The 17,250-nt window shown below is 48.4% G+C and overlaps 2 protein-coding genes across 2 annotated transcripts in view; both read left to right on the top strand.

Annotated features, from left to right (window-relative positions):
• The window catches only part of LOC135828255 (transmembrane protein 180-like), a 42,682-nt gene extending 38,554 nt beyond the window's left edge, over positions 1-4,128 (top strand). Inside the window, exon 17 of the mRNA XM_065340703.1 lies at positions 2,844-4,128. Within this exon, the coding sequence (XP_065196775.1) occupies positions 2,844-2,995 (152 nt within the window). The 3' untranslated portion in view covers positions 2,996-4,128. The remainder of the gene's footprint in view (positions 1-2,843) is intronic.
• A 6,804-nt stretch (positions 4,129-10,932) lies between these two features.
• LOC135828291 (putative uncharacterized protein DDB_G0268364) lies at positions 10,933-15,242 on the top strand. The gene is made up of 4 exons (XM_065340740.1): positions 10,933-11,251; positions 12,748-12,999; positions 13,229-13,345; positions 13,710-15,242. The coding sequence occupies exons 1-4, from the start codon at positions 11,006-11,008 to the stop codon at positions 14,829-14,831; spliced, it is 1,737 nt and encodes a 578-aa protein (XP_065196812.1). The 5' UTR covers positions 10,933-11,005; the 3' UTR covers positions 14,832-15,242.
• Positions 15,243-17,250: the final 2,008 nt, after the last annotated feature.

Below are 17,250 nucleotides of genomic sequence, written 5' to 3'. Positions count from 1 at the left end.
GATCAGCAATGCACTGTTCAACACCCCAGACGACCATGCCCAGGTGTGGCTGTGTGGGGTGTTATGTGAGTACACTGGGATCAGGAATGCACTGTTTAACACCCCGGACAACCATGCCCAGGTGTGGCTGTGTGGGGTGTTATGTGAGTACGCTGGGATCAGCAATGCACTGTTTAACACCCCGGACAACCATGCCCAGGTGTGGCTGTGTGGGGTGTTATGTGAGTACACTGGGATCAGCAATGCACTGTTCAACACCCCAGACGACCTTGCCCAGGTGTGGCTGTGTGGGGTGTTATGTGAGTACACTGGGATCAGCAATGCACTGTTCAACACCCCGGACGACCATGCCCAGGTGTGGCTGTGTGGGGTGTTATGTGAGTACACTGGGATCAGCAATGCACTGTTCAACACCCCGGACGACCATGCCCAGGTGGCTGTGTGGGGTGTTATGTGAGTACGCTGGGATCAGCAATGCACTGTTTAACACCCCGGACGACCTTGCCCAGGTGTGGCTGTGTGGGGTGTTATGTGAGTACGCTGGGATCAGCAATGCACTGTTTAACACCCCGGACAACCATGCCCAGGTGTGGCTGTGTGGGGTGTTATGTGAGTACGCTGGGATCAGCAATGCACTGTTTAACACCCCGGACGACCTTGCCCAGGTGTGGCTGTGTGGGGTGTTATGTGAGTACACTGGGATCGGCAATGCGCTGTTCAACACCCCGGACAACCATGCCCAGGTGGCTATGATGCGCTTTTATGGTAAAACATTACGTCATTGCCCAATGGGTCCATCGGCATCAGACTGTGAAAGTACAGTGAACCTGTAACTAAAGACCACCCTGTACCCTGTGGGTCCAGAGAAAGCGGTGGTCTTTAGTGGCAGGTTTGTCCGACAGGCGATCAAAAATCGGAGCAAGTGGCAGCCCGGCAGTCCTGTAGTTACCCGGCAGTATAGACTAGTCTGTAGTCGATCCAACCCTGGGTACCCGGCAGTATAGACTGGTGTGTAGTCGATCCAACCCTGGGTACCCGGCAGTATAGACTAGTGCGTAGTCACCCCAACCCTGGGTACCCGGTAGTATAGACTAGTGTGTAGTCACCCCAACCCTGGGTACCCGGCAGTATAGACTAGTGTGTAGTCACCCCAACCCTGGGTACCCGGCAGTATAGACTAGTGTATAGTCACCCCAACCCTGGGTACCCGGCAGTATAGACTAGTGTGTAGTCACCCCAACCCTGGGTACCCGGCAGTATAGACCAGTGTGTAGTCACCCCAACCCTGGGTACCCGGCAGTATAGACTAGTGTGTAGTAGATCCAACCCTGGGTACCCGGCAGTATAGACTAGTGTGTAGTCACCCCAACCCTGGGTACCCGGCAGTATAGACCAGTGTGTAGTCACCCCAACCCTGGGTACCCGGCAGCATAGACTAGTGTGTAGTCACCCCAACCCTGGGTACCCGGCAGTATAGACTAGTGTGTAGTCGATCCAACCCTGGGTACCCGGCAGTATAGACTAGTGTGTAGTCACCCCAACCCTGGGTACCCGGCAGTATAGACTAGTGTGTAGTCGATCCAACCCTGGGTACCCGGCAGTATAGACTAGTGTGTAGTCACCCCAACCCTGGGTACCCGGCAGTATAGACTAGTGTGTAGTCACCCCAACCCTGGGTACCCGGCAGTATAGACTAGTCTGTAGTCGATCCAACCCTGGGTACCCGGCAGTATAGACTAGTCTGTAGTCGATCCAACCCTGGGTACCCGGCAGTATAGACTAGTGTGTAGTCACCCCAACCCTGGGTACCCGGCAGTATAGACTAGTGTGTAGTCACCCCAACCCTGGGTACCCGGCAGTATAGACTAGTGTGTAGTCGATCCAACCCTGGGTACCCGGCAGTATAGACCAGTGTGTAGTAGATCCAACCCTGGGTACCCGGCAGTATAGACTAGTGTGTAGTAGATCCAACCCTGGGTACCCGGCAGTATAGACTAGTGTGTAGTCACCCCAACCCTGGGTACCCGGCAGTATAGACTAGTGTGTAGTCGATCCAACCCTGGGTACCCGGCAGTATAGACCAGTGTGTAGTAGATCCAACCCTGGGTACCCGGCAGCATAGACTAGTGTGTAGTAGATCCAACCCTGGGTACCCGGCAGTATAGACTAGTGTGTAGTCACCCCAACCCTGGGTACCCGGCAGTATAGACTAGTGTGTAGTCGATCCAACCCTGGGTACCCGGCAGTATAGACCAGTGTGTAGTCACCCCAACCCTGGGTACCCGGCAGTATAGACTAGTGTGTAGTCACCCCAACCCTGGGTACCCGGCAGTATAGACTGGTGTGTAGTAGATCCAACCCTGGCTACCCGGCAGTATAGACTGGTGTGTAGTAGATCCAACCCTGGGTACCCGGCAGTATAGACTAGTGTGTAGTAGATCCAACCCTGGGTACCCGGCAGCATAGATTAGTGTGTAGTCGATCCAACCCTGGGTACCCGGCAGTATAGACTAGTCTGTAGTCGATCCAACCCTGGGTACCCGGCAGTATAGATTAATGTGTAGTCGATCCAACCCTGACCAAGACCTCAGCCAGCCACATGTGTGTTCACTACTTCAAGGTTGATTGCAAGTGTGTAAGTTACACACTAGACCATGACTACACGGAGACAGGGGATACACATATACAGTCATATACCACACAAGCACGGAAGGGTTTGGATGGTCGGGGTAGGGGCAGAGAGGGCAATGCTGACTTTTGTATCAGTTTAGAGAGTATGCAAGCCACTGCAACTCCTGCTCGCTTGTTTTTTTCTCCTTGTTTTGCGATGTCTGATGCTCTAGGCGCTCCAGCCGCAACATTGGCCGATGGCATGTTTCTATTATTGTGCGGTCTACCAACGCTGCTTGGTGCCATCCAGCTGCTTCTGTGGAAGTTTTACACGCTCCGCTCCACTCATACAGCTTCCCTCCTCTTGCCCACAGATGTCAGATGATATGATGACATACACCGTTGCAATGGTGATGTCACCACAGTAAACAGCAATATCACTACTGCTCACGGCGATATCACCACGTCACACGGTGATGTCACCAATATACACGATGATGTCACCACTTCACACGTGATGTCGTCATTGCACGTGGTGATGTCCTCGTTGCATCATCTTAATGTCCTCCAGTAGCGTTGTTGAGAGTCACATGCATATCCAGTGATATTACTACGAATTGTAGAATGCGCTTGCAATCGCTCTGCGGTGCTATGGTGACTGAACTCTATGTTGTAGTCATAGCAACATCTATGGTGACATCATACTGGCCTTCGGTTGATGTCATTCAACCATAGTGCAGTGATCCCGCCTTTCAGCCGAGTACTGATATTGCCACTCGGATCATGCTGGCGTGTGCTTGGCGTGCCTGTAGCCAATCCACTCCACGACTGCTGTTTATCCACGACTGTCAATCCACGACTGTCAATCCACTACTGTCTATCCACTACTGTCCACCCACTGCAGTCAATCCACACCAGTCAATCCACTGCTATCTATCCACTGCTGTTTATTCACTACTATCTATCCACTGCTGTCTATCCACTGCTATCTATCCACTGCTGTCTGTGCAGTACAGTCAATCCACTGCTGTCTGTCCAGTGCTGTCTGTGCAGTACAGTCAATCCACTGCTGTGTACTGTGTAAATACATGCCTGTACCAACACAAGCTCACTGCTACAAGTAATAATTTTCATGCTACACTGCACTTCATATACGTTTTGTGCAAGCCACTTTCACTGCTGGCCAGTTATTTTGTTAGTAGCATCTATGCGTGCAAGCCGTGCCTTGCAGCACAGTGCATACCAGCATCCACTCGTTTACTCCGCAGCTCCTGACTGGTATGTACTTTTATCTTTTTCACGCCTGTCCGCATGGTTTGCCCCTTTTTTCCATGATTCAGCAACACCATCACTCTATGGACACAACACCGTATCCATAACGACTACGTATCCATAACAACTACGTATCCATGACAACAACGTATCCTGTACCCATGGCGTGGTGGCCATTCTATGACCCTGTCCTAGCAGCGGGTGTCGATGCAGCATTTGCTGTGCATATGTTATGGTGTCACTGTGTGTGGTGGGTTCCGGTGGTCCTTGCTGTTTCACCTGCATGCAGGAATGCGTGTGTTTTTGGTGCTCCTTACTGCCTGAGCTGCATGCAGTAATGCATGTGTTATGTTGTGTGGTAGGGAGTAGCAATGTCTGGTGTCCGATGTGCTTCGTTGATCTTTGCTGTTTGGCTTGCATGCATGAATACCGGTACATATGTTACTGAGGTCCTTGCTCTTGCAGTGTTTGACCTGCATGCAGTAATTGCCATGTGTTATGGTGTGTTTTTTTGTTTGTTTGTGTTTATTTGAATTCACAACTTTAAACGGGCAAGAACCCAATAACATTAGAGCGAATGTGATGGGGGCTACAGCCATAGGGGCAATCAGGATGACAAATTAATGTTTAATATAACGAGGAGGAGAATGAGAATAGGAATTTATAATGTTTCAGCGTAGAGGCATCGTGTGTGTGTGTGTGTGTTTGGTGGTCCTTGCTGTTTGACTGGCATGGAGGACAGTTTTACGTGGCATTGGCCACAGTGGCTCATTGTGATACGGTGGCACTCACAACATAACATACACAGTGGATCATTGTGATACGGTGGCACTCACAGCATACATGTACTCTGTGAAGACAAACTCTTCCTTAGAATGTAGATCTACAGTTGGCCAAACTGAAATCCGAGCGGAAATCCGAGGCGAAGTGCGAAACTTTTAAAGGCCTGTACTAGTTCCGATGACACCATGGGATAAAGGAGAGGAGCGAAATTTGAGGAATTGCCGGCCAGAAGCTTCATTCCGCACTGCCAATTATTATTTCAATGCTCTGGAAGCCGAATCTGCCGATTTCTCCCGCATCATACGCCATACAAAGCCTATCCATCAGCCGATGGCACATGGTCGGAATGCGACTGGCACAGTTCCAGGCTCTGTTTATGCTCTAAAATTCCTCACCTGCACTTGAAGCCACTGGTCGTGTTCTCGAAATCGGCTAGTCAACAGACCATGCCTTCTCTGCATGCAGCGCTGGTTGGCGGGCACCAGAAACTTCTGAAACTGATGAGTTGCTGACATCACGATCGAGATTCTCAGGTCACCTTGAAATGGCAAGCCATTTGGCATGGTCCACTCTACATCACAATACCTTTTTTCTGCTGCGGGATATTTACATCGCATGGCTCTTCACATTCGGTATCATCATTATTTTAATATTACTATTGTGGGGGTTCACAAAGATGCTACTACAAGGCAAGGCTGGTGATGGCGCCTGGGAAGGGAACGACGTAGGGGAAGTAAAATTAATCATGGCGATGGAGCCTACCTCGACCTACCACGTCCCTTGCGTAGTCGCTTGCCAGCAGTGGCATAGATGGTGGATCCAGCGGTGGGGGTGGCTCGGGTGGGTTCTTTCTCGGCCTACGACGACTCCGGCACTCTACAGTTTGTAGCACATGCGCCGCCACCGGGCGTGGTGTTGAGTGCAGGATCCAATCAGTACATACCATTGCACTAACAATCCTATAGTGTACTACTGTACTGTACTGTACTTTGTAGAGTGGAGAAAGGACCGCAGCAGCAGGTACTGACTACTGTAGAGTGGAGAAAGGACCGCAGTGCAGCAGGTACTGACTACTGTAGAGTGGAGAAAGGACCGCAGTGCAGCAGGTACTGACTACTGTAGCGAGGCGGTAGTTGTTGTTGTTGTGTTTATTTTAATTCGCAAACCAAACTGGCAGATCTGCCCAATGAAAAGGTGGCGAATGCAGATAGAAAGCAGTAATAAAATAAGTTCAAACCGAATAGCGAGGGACACCGGGCCGCGAGACACTCAAAATGCAAACAAAAAAGTAGGCAACAAACGTCTTCTTCCACGTTTTACGCTCTTTGGAGTCTGGAAGCCTTTTCCATTCCCCAAGTGGAAGTTACCGTACATCATGTACTAGAGTATGTTTTTCGATTTCTGTGTATATACCTCGTACTACAGTAGTACAGTAGTAGTTTAAAAGTTCCCGTTCATTCAGTGTTCCTACATACAGTGATGATCGGAAAATGAAAGAGACAAGGATAAATAATTTATAGAAAAGAAAAGGACCAAGGAACTACAAGTTACGCTAAAATGTCCACCAACACCGCCACCAGTTACTAAACAATCAACTCATGCGACACCATGCATTGCACGACACTGACCGACGGTACTGATGTTCTACAACTAACTGGCTGTTGAAGTTCCTTGGTCCTTTTCTTCTCTATAAAAACTACTCTCACACTCTTTTTTTCCTTCTAGAAATCCCAGGCAGGCACAGTGGGTTGGTCAAAGACCATGATTGAGATACGAGAGGTACCTGGTTCAAGTCCTGCCTGGGAGCGGTTTTTCCAGCCGTGCTGCTACCCACAGTCAACTGGGAACTTGTGGCCAGGCACAAGGGGTACATGGATGCAGCTAATGGGGTCGCTTTCGGCACTTGTGCCAGTGGTTGTGAGACTTACCCACTCACCCCCACCGTTAGGCGCTGCATCTGCCGCTAGGGTTTATCGGGTGTTAGCGGCCGTCGTGAGTTCCCTTCGGGAACGGATACGATAATTTACTTTTTTTTTAATCCCTCCTCTCTCTACTAGTATCTCGGGCCGCGGGATCCTATGCTCGTTTTCACACGTACACTGAAATTATGTGGGATATAGAATGCCCCCCCCCCCCCCCCCCGAGCCAATCCTTGTTTTATTAATATTATAATGAAATGCCCCAAAAGGCAATGTGCCTATCGAGGGGTTCATTTGATTGAAAGAACAGTATTACTAGTATTAGACGGCTAGTGTCATAGAATCGTTACTGCTTAATTCGTCCTCCTGGTTTTTTTTAAGGATTCCTTGGAGTTGTTGTCGCTTTTGTGAGTATCGGTCATGACCGAGGATTTGTGGCTAATAAAGACCTAGATACTGGTATTGAAACTCGGATGTTGAGCCATAAATAAATGTAGAAAGGAAAAGGACATAAGGATACGAGTTAAGAGTAACTCTCCATCACTGTAACTGGATACTATACTCAGTACTCTTGTCAGTTGTGTGCCTAGTTTAGTAGTTATTGCACTTTCTGACTGTATATAGTATCCAGTTACAGTGCTGGAGAGTTACTCTTAACTCGTATCCTTATGTCCTTTTCCTTTATACTGGCATTGCCATTTGGTAAGCGACTTCGGCGAAGATTGTATAGAAAGGTGTTGGCTCCCCAAACTGGAGCTTGCGATTTTCCACCGACTTCACTTGACACTTGACTGACTCGCGACTGCCATCCAGAGCACACGAGAAGTCCATGGAACCTTCGACCCGGCAAACCTGCAAGAAAGGCGCCACTCCCTGCTCATTACACAATGTTTCGGGGAGTTCACCCCTCATCAGTTGAATTCGAGTAGGCTGAAGAAGGTTGTGTCTGAAGAGCACAACTGACATGACATTGTATATAGTGCTCTTCAGGCCAAACGATCACCAGGGATACAGACTTACAGAGACGCTCCGTTTCCAGCGCGACAAACACCTCGTGAACACCAGATAGCAGAGTGAGCTAGAGTAGCTCCTGGGCGGTGAGAGAAGGTTGAGTCGTAACACCTTGTGGATCTGTGTCTAGCTAGATTGATAACAGCGCTGCGAATGACCGAGGGTCCTCAACGTACATGAACCAAAGCAAAAAGACAACCCAAATTCGGATGTTTTATATGGCATATTGTCCGCACTGAATTGCTGACCCGCGCGGTCGATCACAAGCAGAATGCATCACGGGCCATCACGGGCCATATACAACCCGAAGCCAAACATGTATCATGGCGCTAGATTGATGACAGCGCTGCGAATGACCGAGGGTCCTCAACGTACATGTTTATTCAAAAAGCCATTGAACTATAAAGTAGGAACCCAAATTCGGATGTTTTATATGGCATATTGCCCGCACTGAATTGCTGACCCGCGGTCGATCACAAGCAGAATGCATCACGGGCCATCACGGGCCATACACAACCCGAAGCCAAACATGTGGGATGGCGCGTGGTCGAGAGCGTTCAGGGAGTCCTGGCACGACCATAATTATTGATCTCTACGGACTATCGAGCACGACCAAAATGCTTCATATCCTAAATAGATTGCCATGCTTGTTTAGGATGCAATTTCCTATACTGAGTAACTGCACCTCCTTGCAACGCGTTTTTCATCAACAGGCATTGCTCCCCCCCCCCCCCCCACACACACCCGCCGCCGCCACCTCCGCAGTCACTACCGTTCCGATCTCCCTTAGCTCGCACTGGGCAAACAGGCAACTGGCGCACGGTTTGCCCAGTGCGAGCTAAGGGAGATCGGAACGGTAGTGACTGCGGAGGTGACGGCGGCGGCGGGGGGGGGGGGGAGGGTAGCAATGGTAGCAGCACGGCAGCAGCGATCCAAGCAACAGCACTGCCAGCAGCAACAGCAGCAGCAGACAAAGCAGCAGTAGCAGCAACAGCAACAACAGTAGCAGCAGCAGTAATGGCAGCAGCAGCAACATCAACAACAGCAGCAGCAGCAATGGCAGCAGCAGCAGCAGCAACAACATCAACATCAACAACAACATACTGTGAGAATAAAGACTTGAAACATCAGCAGCAGACCCTGTAATCTGATGATCATTGTTCTTGAGTTACATTAGAGGCATTGAGTTTTTGGACCATTCTGTGACCATTCTGTGACCATTCTGTGACCATTCTGTGACCATTCTGTGACCATTCTGTGACCATTCTGTGACCATTCTGTGACCATTCTGTGACCATTCTGTGACCATTCTGTGCGAAACTGGAACTTGATGAACGTCTATGTACACCACAAAGATATGGAGCTTTGGGCTGTGTCAAATCCAGCGAAACACACACACATACACACACGCACAAACACACACACACACACATACACACACACACACACTTGTACTTGTACTTGCACACTGCCATGACTGGTCACGCGAGTCACACACACACACACACACACACACACACACACACACACATACACACACACACACAAACACACGCACATACGCACACACCCATAGACACACACGCAAACAGTGGCGTAACATTAGTGGTGATAAGCTCCAGTACAAGAATCGGTAATAACTATAAGGATGGAGTTCATGGCTGTACATGCACTTCGAAGCGCATATTGATTGATACCTGGGACTGCTTGTCTCAAAATCTCCAATCTAGATCGGAGTGAGGAAGATCAACACCATGCATACGTGGATCGGTCGTAGACTCGTAGTCGAAAGTCCTCTCCAGAATTTTTTCAAAGTATCACTTCAGTCCTTGCTGGATCTCCGAACTGCAAGGACTATGTAGTGGCACTGTTGAAACTATTGATAGTTACACATAGACTATCCAGGCATTCACCCGTTGGGCGTTGCACCTTTTTTCGACACACCCAAAGTCATGTGCAATTCGGCATTGATTTCCACTGCTTGTTCTTTCACTGTATCTTTTGTACAGTATCTCTCTGTTTCCGAACTCATTTTGCACATTTTCTCTTTTTCCCAACTCCAATGTTCATTGTATATACACAAATAGAAGATCCCCCCCCCCCCCCCCGATAGGCGTCAGCCTTTGGGTAATCCTGAAATAAAGATTATTATTATCATTAAAGATTGGTCCTGGGAACGTAGCAGACCGAATGGGAATCAGGCAATTCTAATTTTTTCTTCAATGTTGCTGATACCTGTGTAACATCCCTGCCTTACATCCCTATCAAACATTGTATGTGTAATCGATTGCATTCTATTTCCCAACAGACCCTAATGGAGTAATGCCCAAGGTGCGTGTACCAGTGTTGTATGTGTTGAGTTGCTGGTGGGGACCGGCGGATTCTGCTTGAAAAGGTGGCGGATTCTGCTCGAAAGGCAGTGAAATTGGCAGAACCATACAAACCTTATGGCAGGCAATTCCTCGAAGTTCTGCTCCATTTCTTTATCCACATACGGCAAACATGCATGAAACTTACCAGAAAAGTTACCGAATTCTGCCAATTTTTCTGCCGGCAGAATCCGCCGGACCCTACCACCGGATCGCTTAGTGCGTGAAACTCGGAGTAAACACACTTTCTCTGTCCTCCTATTGTTTGATTTTCAATAAAGTTCTATTTGACTATACTATACTATAGGCACGTCTACTTGAAGTCTTGGGATGGAAGCCACGTATATATCGTATATGGGCGTAGAGTAGGACCTATTCCAGGTGCCAGAGATCGGTTAGAAAAGGTTTGCCAGATGCATTGTAGTGAGACATCGTCAGCAAACGGAAGACGGAAGAGGAAAGCAGCCTTTATATTCCTGTAGTGTACGATCGGTGTAGCTACAGACAAGTAAGTTACGTCGACGGCCCAGCACAAAACCAGTAATGCCGTGTCATTCCGGCCCCCACTGCCACTGGCCCCAAGCTCCAGCAAGAACGAACGAATGTCTTGATAGAATAACCTGAGTAACAGTCTGCGGTCCAGTGGCACAGGAGTGGACAGCGCGCATTGTTCGGATATCGCGATGTACTGTACTGTGACGTGTAGTCTGGTACGGGATCTACGCAGCCAAAGCCCATAACGGTGATTGCTGAGTCGCTGATCCGTGAACGCTTCCAACGTGTGAACCCGGTGTACTGTATGTTTGTGTGTCATGGGCCATCGTATCAAGGACACTCATTTGACACACCGGTTCGTGGAAATTCCGGAAAAGGCGAAAAAATTACAATGATCCAGCTGGTCATCCATTGCATAAGGCACTGTGAGGAGCACTGGGTATGTCCATAATAAATACGTACGCAAAGACTGCGACCACTGTTTTGGCAGTTTGAGCTGTAAGGCGGAAGGAAGGAGAAAAGAGATCCTCTCGTTTTGGAAGCGGAATGGCGTCGCCAATTTGTTCATCAGTCACCATTGGCGGATCCGACTCTTGCACTGAGGACAGCAACAGTGATGTCTCTCCGGACATTGATGTCGACATCGACCAGCATAGCTGTTCTTCTTCGAGCAAATCCTTCAGCTCGAAGAAGAAGACAAGAGGTCGGGTGAAGATCGGAATAAAACTCATCGATCAGAAGCAGAAGCGCAGCGCCACGTTTCACAAGCGAAAGAGTGGATTGATGAAGAAGGTAAGAATCCAGCGTATAGATTGTCTTCCTTCTTCTTGACAACCCTGCCCATTTTCCTTTTCCCGTATTGTGTTGCGATAGTTGAACGTACGCACTCTCCGTCATCCTTTAGTAAATCAATGTATTGTGTATTCTATTTAGCTGCACCATGTGTCAAATCACAGCCACTCCCTAGCCTATCACCAGTCTTTAGTAGACTGGTTCTTGGTTACATTGTTCCTTCGCTCGTTCTTTGCTTTGTCCGCGCGCGCCCTCCTCTCTTTTCCTTTCAGTACCCGTCTCGTGCCTCTGCCAAACTCCGAAAGATGTCTGCCAATCAATGGATTCAGTTCAGTTGTTATAATTATTAGTTTCGTTCTCGCAATTTGCCTGGAGGCGACTCCCCTAGATTTGTATGGCGGCGTATGGCGCCTTGGACTATGTCCTGAGCTTAAAGCCTTTGGAGTCCGATGCGTTTTGCGCATAACCAGAATTCCGAACGTATCTTCTCTCTGATCCCGCCGGTAGGGTAGAGGGTGCCCTTATGTTACCGAATTATTTCTATGTCCTTTACTGGAAATAAAGAAAAAGGTGAAAGCAATCATCGACGACCCCGGAGGAAAGCAGATCTGTCGAAGGCGTGGCGCATATCCGTAGTGGCAGCTGCGCTTAGACTCCACTCTCCGCCAGTTGTTCGTACCAGGTCCCAAGATTCGTCCACCGACTCCAGTTCCAGGATGCATCATTATTTTCTCGTTCGACGATAGTTTTCTTACTTTGCAGATAGCTTGACCATTGGTTGGTGACAAGTTGGTGGTGTAGACCTCTGGCTGAGCGCCTGGTCAGACTACGGCAAATTTCCCGTGACTGACGCCAAAAGGAAATCTTTTAGTAAATCGTGACTACGCTACAAATCAATTTGAGGAGTGGGAATTCAAAATATCCCTTGCTTTAGCATAGGTATTCTAATCCTAATTTGCACAACACTGCAGTCGTGTCCAACGAAGAGAAGACTAACTTATAGCTACACAGTGATTATGCTTGTGAGGCGACTTTAAAATCAACAAGACGCCACCACCACCACCACCAACAGCAACAACCACAACAACAACACCTTGGGAATACAGATTTGAAGCAGCAAGTATGCATCTGCTAGGATTGCCTGCCTTCACATCTGCACACATCAACCTGTCCTGCACGAAAGCATGTTAGTTGTGTCTATGTGACCATATTTGCTGAAATGTAGCCAGTTGAGTGACATTACACTAGCCTGAATCTGAACATCACTAGCTACACCTGTCATTGCAGCAGTATTTACACCTCTCATTGCAGCAGTATTTACACCTGTCATTGCAGCAGCAGCAGTATTTACAGCTGTTGCTTCTCTTTCTCATTAGCTCTGGCAGCATCGTCTTGTCGGATGAGAATGCCATCGATTTCATCGTCTCTGCTTGTGTGTGTGCGTGTGTGTGTGTGTGTGTGTGTGTGTGTGTGTGTGTGCTTGTCGCTTCTTACAGGGCTTTGAGTTGAGTGTACTAACCGGAGCTGAGGTGTTAGTGCTGGCAGCATGGGGCGACTCCGTCTTCTCCTACAGTACAAAGAAACTGCAGCGTGTTCTGACGTCACAGACCGGTCAGGAGCTGATACATCACTGTTTGAAGACACCCGTCGACGACGTGGCCGAGGAGGAGGTGGCCCTGCGCTGGAATCCAGAGGGTTACATCGTCAGAGAGTTGACCATACCGAAGGGCGAAAAACGAAAGCGACAGGTAAAGGTCACCCGTGTTTTCCGCTGCTTGAACATTGTGCAATTTATAGGATTGGTAGCAGCATAATTAATGAGATCAGAATAATAAAAGATGGAAGGAGTTACGGACTTGAACTATACTGTATGCCATGTATTGAAAACAATGCAGATATTACAAAAGAACATCAAACCTCTTCTCCATACGTTTCTTAGACAAATACTTGCTGTGCATTTCCTTATTTGCTGTGCAGGCAAACGATTCTGATTCCTCAGAGCCTAGTTCAAAGCGTGAAGTTGGTGGTCCATCTAAGTCTTTCGGGGCACCATCAATTATGCATCATCAGAACTCCAGTCACCTGGAAGGAAAAGTAAGCAAACATTGATTAGCTAAGCACTGCCTGCGAAGTGTGTGTGGTTTTTTGTGTGTGTGTGTTTGTGGTCGTGTGTGCGTGCGCACGCACCTGTGTATGTGTGTGTGTGTGTGTGTGTGTGTGTGTGTGTGTGTGTGTGTGTGTGTGTGTGTGTGTGTGTGCAAGTGTGCAAGTGTGTGCATGTGTGTGTGCGTGCACGCACGCACGTGTGTGTGTGTGTTAGCAGCATATGAATGGTTTGTTAGAATGGTTTGATAAAACCTAGTTGAGTGTCCATTTACGTTCGTGTCTGTGGCTGTGTGTGTGTGTGTGTGTGTGCGTGTGTGTGTTTCTACCTATATTTCTCTGTTGTTTCCTGTAGTTGCACAGTCAGCTGATGCAGCCATCGTTCCCGAGTCTGGAAATGTCCCCGGTGGTGCTACACGGTCTCAATCCAAATGCCACTGTCATGAGTGTGGCCAACGGACAAACAACCTCATCTGCAAGCCTTCACCAGCAGCAACAGCAACAGCAGCAGCAACTACAGCAGCAGCACAGACAGCAACAGCTACTATTGCAACAGCAGCTCATGCAGCAACAAGAGCAACAGCAACAGCAGCAACAACAACAGCCACAACAGCAGCAGCAAGGGCACCAGCAGCTTCAGAAGTTGCATCAGCAGCTTCAGCAGACTCCCAAGCAACCCCTGAAGCAGGAGGAACAGAATTACCAACAAAATCAAGATGTGCTCTCCAAGTCTCCCAATGACAATCACCAGTCTACGCCCAGTTCTACTGCATCCACAAGCATCAGTGCACTTGACTCTCATCCTGCGCGGCCCACTATGATACCACTAGCTGGAGACACCATGAGCAGCTCGTATCTTGTGCCACAAGCCAGATCCAGTGCCTTGGGCCAGCAGTCGCAAACACAGCAGCAAGTGACGGCACAGCAGCAGCAGGCATTAGGCTCCATGCTGTCGCCGTCATTGTCGCAGCTATCGGCTTTTCCATCCTCACAGTACTTGACTGGTGACACCACACTGGCCACATCGCTTGCACAGCGTGACGATCCCAATAGCAACATGCCCGTCATTCTCCAACCGCAGAATCATACGTTTGTCTCCGGTCAACCGGTCGGCGCAGGCAATAACGCACAGTATGTCAAGTCCAATCTGCTCAACAGCCTTGCAATGTTCAGTGCCTACCAGCCACAGCCAGCTAATCGCTTCGTTTACGTCCAGCAACCACAGCAACTTCAGCAACAACAGCAGCAAAAAGCACAGCAGCAGCCATCACCAGTGAAGCAAACACAGCAACAGCAGCCACAGCTGAACCCAACTTCTGGGCTTTCACCTTTGACCAAACCCAATACCACTACAATTGAGCATGTCCAAGTTGCTTCGCCGCCAAACAAGGTACTGGATCAAGCGATATCTGCAGGCTCGACTACGATCCACAACGAGAATGGCTTCCCTCCTATGATCCCAGCCATTGGTGTGTGAGCACTGCTGCATGTGTTTGACTGGTTGTTGCAAAGGGCTGTGCTGAGAAGTGATGTGTCACTCAACCAATGCTGCGCCGCTCTAGCAATGCTACTCGCCTCTAGCAATGCTACTCGGGTCTAGTAATGCTACTCGCCTCTAGCAATGCTACTCGGCTCTAGCAATGCAGTTGGTGTACCCAGCTGCATGATGTTACTCCCTTTCGTCTCTTGACTTTCTTGCGTGTGTGCGTGAGTGTATGCACTCATGTCTGTAGGCATTTGCACTGCCATTGACAAATGCATGTATGTATTTATGTATGTATGTGTGGACACCGTATTACGTTGTGTATTCTCCCTCTCCTCACTTCACTGCTCCTGTCCTCACCTAGTCACAAGTCAACATCTTGCCCCCCCCCCTCTCCACCCCCCTTTTCACCCCCCCCCCCCTCTCCACCCCCTCTCCACCCCCCTTTTCACCCCCCCCCTCCACCTCTCTAGGAGCACACTTGCATGTACAGTGCATATTCGTGTTGTCCACACCATCTTACTCGGTTCATCTTTTGCCAGTAGCATCGTACTGACTTCCTGGCCTTTTAAGGATCCCTGCCTCTGCGTAAGGATCACTTGTGTGTCTCGTTTTCCCGACTGCTTGCCTGTTTGTTGTATTTCTTTGTTTGGTACGTGTGTTTGCGGACTATGTAAACAAGTGTGTAATACTTAGGTTTGTGATGTATCCGCATTCTAGCCCTAGTGAGCTAGGCGTACGTACTTTCATGTGTGTGTGTGTGTGTGTGTGTGTGTGTGTGTGTGTGTGTGTGTGTCACGATGTGTGTGTACATGTGTTTGTTCACAATCATGGTTATGTCTGACCGTAGACCTAACAGGTGCGTCTCGTGTGAACATCACACTGTACCTACTAAGTCTTGCAGTGCTTGTCTCCTCCTTTAACCTAGCATTAGCATTGCCCATAGCCGGCGTTTCGAGTGCTCTGGTAGTTTGAAAACCCTCTCTTCAACACCCTCCATATTCCTGTTATTCTGACCTCCACGTGTATTCCTTTATCTTCTCATCTTTACTCTGAACATGTGAAACTTATCATTGCTAAGAACTCTGTACGCTAAGGTCAGGTATTCATTTTAGCAGCGCTGCTCCCTGCATATCCATAGTGCCTATACAGTCATGTAGATACCTGACAGCCATTGTTGGTGTTTCCCCTGTTTACATTTCTTTTCAGAACAATGGTGTATTTAGGAGTGTGTACCTGTTAATCCCGTGTCATGATTAAGTGTTCAATATGCTCACTCCCGCCATGTACCCGTGTTATTCTTCAAAACAAAGTGACAGCAAATCCAGCAAGACTCAGTGTTCCATGTCGTGGTGTGTGTGTGTGTGTGTATGTGTGTGTGTGTGTGTGTGTGTGTGTGTGTGTGTGTGTGTGTGTGTGTGTGTGTGTGTGTGTGTGCAGTACCTCCCTTCGGGGAGCGGCGTGGCCATTTCTGGCAGCTGTCAATAGTAGTAGTAGTAGTAGTAGCAGTGTGTGTGTGTGTGTGTGTGTGTGCGCGCATGTGCGTGTGTGTGTGTGTGTGTACGCACATGGGCTCTCCACTTGTGCGATATAGACAACTAACGGTATTGTTTATCCAGTGGGTTTGTCAAGGAATGCTACATCTACATCTACATGTACATGTACGCCATGTGCACTGCTTCGACAGTGTGAGTACAATCCTGTACAATCATGTACATACGTATATGTTATCGCATGGTTGCTGCGGGCCTTATGGCATATTATTGCCCCGAGAGGTTAGCCCGAGGGCCGTAGGCCCAAGGGCTAACCTCGAGGGGCAATAATATGCCATAAGGCCCGCAGCAACCATGCGATAACAAATTTATCACATGGCCCACAGAGCAGACCATTGGGCTGCTGTTGAAAATAGCCCAAATGCCAACACATTATGACCACAATGTATATTGATGTGCTATCATTATCAAAACAGGAAAAATGAAGATATTTCTCCTACACCCTAACAAAAAGTCTTCTACAGGTCATCAGAGAGTATACAGTACTGAAAGACGGAGACAGAAAAAAGTGCCGGCACCGCATCGTCATAGCAATAGACATGGCAACGACAATAAAATACAGCAGAATCATAATTTACATTGAAAAATTAAGAGTGCTACCACAAAGAGTTTCTTCATGTTTACATGTGTATCAGCAAGAGTACATAACCCGTTATGTACTCTTGGTATCAGGAAGTTGTCAAATATAGTACTGCAACAAGTGCAAGTATTTGACGACTCCCTGGTGTGTAATTCTGAGGACAATTTTTCTTCTTTTTTTTCAGCTCCAGATAGCTGTATTTTTCATTGCAAAACATTCCTGAATTGTTGTGTTTGTTGTTCAAGCAAAGGTGAGATGAGCCTGGTAAGAGATTTGCGTG

This window comes from Sycon ciliatum, chromosome 12 (genome assembly GCF_964019385.1).
Source record: "Sycon ciliatum chromosome 12, ocSycCili1.1, whole genome shotgun sequence".
NCBI lineage: Eukaryota > Metazoa > Porifera > Calcarea > Leucosolenida > Sycettidae > Sycon > Sycon ciliatum.
Note: the sequence above shows the minus strand (reverse complement) of the source record. Positions and strands in the feature narration are given on the sequence as shown.

What these genes read in the sequence shown, in the direction of transcription:
- LOC135828291 (XM_065340740.1), top strand. Translation starts at nt 11,006, where the DNA reads ATGGCGTCGCCAATTTGTTCATCAGTCACCATTGGCGGATCCGACTCT. An exon ending in GCGAAAAACGAAAGCGACAG is followed by an intron (nt 13,000 to 13,228) that starts GTAAAGGTCACC and finishes TTTGCTGTGCAG; the next exon opens with GCAAACGATTCTGATTCCTC. An exon ending in CCAGTCACCTGGAAGGAAAA is followed by an intron (nt 13,346 to 13,709) that starts GTAAGCAAACAT and finishes TGTTTCCTGTAG; the next exon opens with TTGCACAGTCAGCTGATGCA.